This window comes from Salvelinus sp. IW2-2015, unplaced genomic scaffold (assembly GCF_002910315.2).
Source record: "Salvelinus sp. IW2-2015 unplaced genomic scaffold, ASM291031v2 Un_scaffold2906, whole genome shotgun sequence".
NCBI lineage: Eukaryota > Metazoa > Chordata > Actinopteri > Salmoniformes > Salmonidae > Salvelinus > Salvelinus sp. IW2-2015.
Window position 1 is genome coordinate 184,158 of NW_019944204.1, and position 5,985 is coordinate 190,142.

At 40.3% G+C, this 5,985-nt stretch overlaps 1 protein-coding gene across 1 annotated transcript in view; it reads left to right on the forward strand.

Annotated features, from left to right (window-relative positions):
* Positions 1–4,866, forward strand: part of LOC112074966 (zinc finger protein 34-like) — a 182,657-nt gene extending 177,791 nt beyond the window's left edge. Inside the window, exon 7 of the mRNA XM_070440726.1 lies at positions 4,621–4,866. Coding sequence (XP_070296827.1) covers positions 4,621–4,826 — 206 coding nt within the window. The 3' untranslated portion in view covers positions 4,827–4,866. The remainder of the gene's footprint in view (positions 1–4,620) is intronic.
* Positions 4,867–5,985: the final 1,119 nt, after the last annotated feature.

The following is a 5,985-nucleotide window of genomic DNA, read 5'->3' on the forward strand; positions in this document are numbered from 1 at the left end:
TGAGAGTTAGAGAAAAATGCTTTAAACGCTGTGATAAAATATGATGTGAATGTATGGTCTTTAAGAATGGTTGTATTCAACCTCCAATGTCTTGACAGATTGAATGCCCCATTGAGTTTTATGTCCAGGATCACCTCCGCATGATCAGATATGACTATSCTTCCTATCCTAGTGGATAAAACAGACTGCAAAGACATCCTGGGCATAAAAAAGTAATCTATTCTAGTCTGACATCCAGTGCAGAGAAAAAAGTGAACTCTGTTGGAGGGATGAAAAGTTCTCCAAACATCAGCATACCCCAGATCATCACAAATAGCTTTAAGTGATGATCTGGGGTATGCTGATGTTTGGAGAACATAGCTTGAGGAGAGAGTGAAGCTATACCGCTGGGAAACTTATCAATAAGGGGGTTCAACAAACAATTAAAATCTCCAACCACTGCAGTGTCTGAGTTTAATTCTGAAAAGTCTAGAAATACCTAGAAATCAGGGGAGTGGGCAGGGGGGGAAGTAAATATTCATTATGGAAATGTTCTGCCCTTGTAAAGTACCATTAATTATAACAATGCGACCAAATGTATCTTTCACACTATTCAACACCTTAAGGGGTAGGTTATTTTTCACAAGAATTGCTACACCTCTACTTCTGGATGTAAATGATGAGAAAAACACTTGACCAAACCCCCCTTGTTGCAATTTCAGATGCTCCTTATCATCCAAATAAGTTTCTTGCAACAGGGCAATATCAATATTTTATTTCTTCAAAAAAGACAGTACCTTCTTCCTTTTAATGGGGTTATGGCTCCCTCTAATGTTCCATGTACATACACGAAGTTTGTTACCTGCCATTGCACTTTGACCATTCAATATCCAGACTGAATCCTACTGTAAAAATGGRGTGGTACCTTTTTCCATGTGTTGAACTCTCCTCTATCTCACTGAGCATAAACAAACGATATGAACCCTAAACTCGAACTACTAAACCCAAAAATTAAACATGTAAAGATCCAAAAGGGGGTTTTCCCACTAGCTAACATGCAGGGGATTTCAACTTTCCAATGTAGACTGTTAAGTCTGCATTGCCACCCAATAGCCTCATCTTTTATATAAATGGAAATGAAAATCAATAGAAGAAGATTGAGGCTATTCCACCTTAAACCAAGCCTGGGCACCAATATAGATTCACACATATCTCAGTCTGAGCTATAGTGGCAGTTACTTTGGCAAGAAAAATAATAAAGATACGAATATTACTGAACAGGAACACGTGAGAACTCACACCACTGTTTCATGATCAGATTTTTTATTTTTTTATTTTATTTTTTATTATCCAATGCTGCGGAGGAGCAGTTTACAGTTATTTACCCGAGAGAGTCAACAAACGCAGCAGCCTCTTCAGGTGTGTAGAGTTTTTTAGGCGATCCGTTGACCATAATCTTCAATGTGGCCGGGTACAGCAGTGCGTTGTCCATCTTCATTCTCTTGAGTCGAGCTTTCACCTCATCAAACGCTTTGCGTCTTCGTACAACCGCTGTGGAATAATCATTGAAGAATGAGAACTTTGGACCTTTACGTTGACTACAGTCAGAAGAACCGATGTTTCTAGCCGCATCCACGACGCGCTGCTGGTCGGTGAAGGTGTGTTACTTTATAACCACTGGTTGGGACCAGGTATCGGTGCTTGAGAGCGATGGGCTCTGTCCAGCTTCACACGACCAGCCTTAGTGTCCATTTGTAGGTAGCCAGTGATCCATTCCTCAAAGAATTTTACCCTAGGCGTCCCTTCAGAATTTTCCGGGAGTCCCACAACACGGATATTGCATCTGCGTCCTCGATTATCAAAGTCGTCAATGTGCTCCGCCATTTCGCGCACCTGTTTCTCAAGTGCTTTTATCTTAGTGTCCATAGATGTAGTTGAAGTTTCCACAGTAGCAATTCTTCCTCCCGCCTCATCCACACGCTTGACAACCCTCTGTAGTTCAGCTGAATGGCCTGCTATTGCTTCCAAGACCGTTCTTATCTTAACATCGATCACTTTAGTAATGTTGTCCGTCATCTTTTGAATCACCAGGTCCATTGTGCCTGGATCCGCAATGGTGTTAGCTTCGCTAACGTTAGCTAGCTCCTCCTGCACATCTACAGGGATGGTGGTTTTGGTCGAGTTCTTAGTTCTGTTGGGCATGTTGTCGGAGATTTTTGAGAAATAGCCGTCAAGACTCATTGTAGGATAATTTATTTAGCCAATTCTACCACTTTTTCAAGCTAGGAGATTAATGTAAAAATATAAATGTACGAATGCCACGGGAGCTCACTGAAACACAGTGTTCCCTCTACGGTGCCATTTTGTCCACATTAAACTGACTTTTAATACTTNTCGCTAACGTTAGCTAGCTCCTCCTGCACATCTACAGGGATGGTGGTTTTGGTCGAGTTCTTAGTTCTGTTGGGCATGTTGTCGGAGATTTTTGAGAAATAGCCGTCAAGACTCATTGTAGGATAATTTATTTAGCCAATTCTACCACTTTTTCAAGCTAGGAGATTAATGTAAAAATATAAATGTACGAATGCCACGGGAGCTCACTGAAACACAGTGTTCCCTCTACGGTGCCATTTTGTCCACATTAAACTGACTTTTAATACTTGATTCATTATTTTAGTCATTGATGAATCTATTTGAATAATTATATTGGAAGTTAATTGATCTGGTGGCAGGTAGCCTAGCGGTTAAGAGTGTTGGGCCAGTAACTGAAAGGTCGCTGGTTTGAATCCCAAGCCGACTAAGTGAAAATGTGGCATTGTGCCCTTGAGCAAGGCAATTAACCCTCATTTGTCTTGTAAGTCGCTCTGGATAAGAGCATCTGCTAAATGACAAGAATGTAATGAAAAATGTTTGTGCATGAATTTATGATGGGCAACCACCTTTTTCCTCCTGTGTAATTAAATTAAATAAACTGTTTGAAGTTCAAAACTGTATATATTCTGTCAGGGGGCAGATTTTCGGCACAACACCGTCATCGAACTACCATCTGCAGTAATGCGCCACTCGGGATACTCCATCCGAAAAGTTTTTAATGCTTATCAATTGCATTGCACAAAGTATCAAAATACTCAAATATAACTTAAACAGGACTCTTAAATAATTGAATTAAAATGTTAAATAGTATTTTTTTATCACAGAAACAATGAGAAAATATGGAAAAAATAAATAATAATGAAATGTTAATTATATAAAGCAGCCCGTGTAATCATCTGCCAGAGAGTAGCAACAATCGGCCCGAGTCCCAAGTAATACATTTGGGCCAGATAACTCACACCGGAATCCGCCCGAGCTCAATCCCCGCAAACCCAGCCATAGGTAATACTGCTTAGTGCGGCCAAAACTCGGGCCACAAGACTTCGGCCGAGTCTGACTCAGCGGAGTGCCGCGGCTCTTCAGGCGGAATCGGCCCAGATCCACTGTGCTAGCTGGGATGGGACAACATTCCACAGGCCACAATCAACAGCTTGATCAACTCTATGCAAAAGAGATGTGTCCCGGAGGAGGCAGCGACCCCTTCTCATGTAATGGGGTAGGGCCATCCCAAGGATCCCGRAATGCACGGACGGTGTTAGTGGGGGAACMGGAAGTTCCGGACAGAAGCGAAMCATTCTTCAGTGTAAAGAAARCGCCAGAACGGTGCAGTCARGAAGAWAACATTCGTTTACCTGTTTATTACTACAGGTATGTAATAGCACGTTTAAACTTTCTAATATCGAAAGAACATGYCATACCATTTTAGGTAATACATCCGTTAAKGTATTATCACGTTTGGTAAAGGTTTGATGTGTTATTTKTGTGTSAAGCCGAGTGAAGAACGTGATAACGWTAACTATTTTACAAGTTWCRTAGWTAGAGCCTTTGGGGTTTGTCTGAGTGGATGTACATCGTTTTCTCAAGGTCATTTCATAAAGAATATATTTACTTGAGATTTCTGAATTCGTCTTCTACAAGTCATTAGTTTTGTGTAAAATTCACGACTGGTAAAATGGCGGCGCCACTCGGTTTGTGTCAACGACTTCAGGGCAGGCAGTGAGGTGCAGCAGAGAGAGAGACCATTTCACGGTTGCACTACTGTTTTAAGCTAATGTTAATGTTATCAGTTTTCTACATGTGTACTAATATTCAGACACTTTAAGTTATCGTTGTCTATAAATATTACTATGTGTGAACGGAAATCCTTTTGGTTTTTGATTGGAACAAACAGTGAAGACAAGTTATTCAGGTAAATAGTACATAGGCTGCCTAAAACATACTACAACCTGTACTAATGTTTTTTGAGTCATTTATGCATTTATGTGAATTCAGGAAATCTACCATAGATAAGGTTAAGTTGTGTAGCCTGATTTAAAGCGAAACTTTGTCTAATGTGAATGAATTCATGTTTTGTTGTCAATGCTGAGCTACCAGATCTATTGAAATGAGATCAGTGCGTTATTGGACAGGAGCTCACCGGAGCTGAGTACCGCACCACAAAGTATTGTGGCGCTCCTGCACCTAAATATAAACAATATTTTTGAGAGTAAAGAAAGTGCCAGAACTGAGAAGACAATGACTTGTGTGTCGTTTCTCTTTATACTACAGGCCGACTCAGGTCAAGTCTGAAGCCGGTAACATCAACACTGAGGACAGACCCAACCTGCCTCTCTCCTTCCACACTGAGTCCAAACCTACAGTCACTGGGTCCTGATTGTGACAGTCGAGCCCAGTTTGCACTGCAGGATCCAGAGATGGCATCAGTGAAGCTGGAAGACTGCAGTCAAACACATGGAGCTGAATGTCAACATTAAAGATGAAGAAAGAGAGGAGAAGATTGGGAAGTCTGTTAGTCATGTAAAAGCAGTTGTATCTAACTTGTTTGTTATTCGTTCCACTGTGCATGAAAAGTTGCAGAGAACTGTTTCATGATTAACTCTTTCAATGAGAAGGTAGATGTATTTTCAAGCTACTGACACTTGCATGGTTTGACACCAGTATTGTCAGCATTTGTTTTATTACTATGCTATCTGGAGTGCTCAGAGAGTAGACTAAATAAGTGAAGTAGGACAAACTGCCAGTGTTTTAAAGTTCTATGAAGTGAGTCTGTGTAGTTTCTAACCCTTGTGATAGTAAGTGGAGGATATATAGCTTATCATTTTCTTGACTTATGAGATACTTTTAGAATATGTATTCCCCTTCTTGTATTGACCACCCACTATATGAATACATACAGTACCAGCTACTGATATGAATACATACAGTACCAGCTACTGAATGAATACTACAGTCCAGCCTACTGATATGAATACATACAGTACCAGCTACTGATATGAATACATACAGTACCAGCCTACTGATATGAATACATACAGTACCAGCCTACTGATATGAAACATACAGTACCAGCCTACTGATATGAATACATACATAACCGCCTACTGATATGAATCATACAGTACCAGCCTATGATATGAATACATACAGTACCAGCCTACTGATATGAATACATACAGTACCAGCCTACTGATATGAATACATACAGTACCAGCCTACTGATATGAATACATACAGTACCAGCCTACTGATATGAATACATACAGTACCAGCCTACTGATATTAATACATACAGTACCCGCCTACTGATATGAATACATACAGTAACCGCCTACTGATATGAATACATACAGTACCAGCCTACTGATATGAATACATACGAACCAGCCTACTGATATGAATACATACAGTACCAGCCTACTGATTGAACATACATACCCTATGATATGAATCATACAGTACCAGCCTAATGATATGAATACATACAGTACCAGCCTACTGATATGAATACATACAGTACCGCCTACTGATATGAATACATACAGTACCCGCCTACTGATATGAATACATACAGTACCCGCCTACTGATATGAATACATACAATACCAGCCTACTGATATGAAATCATACAGTGCA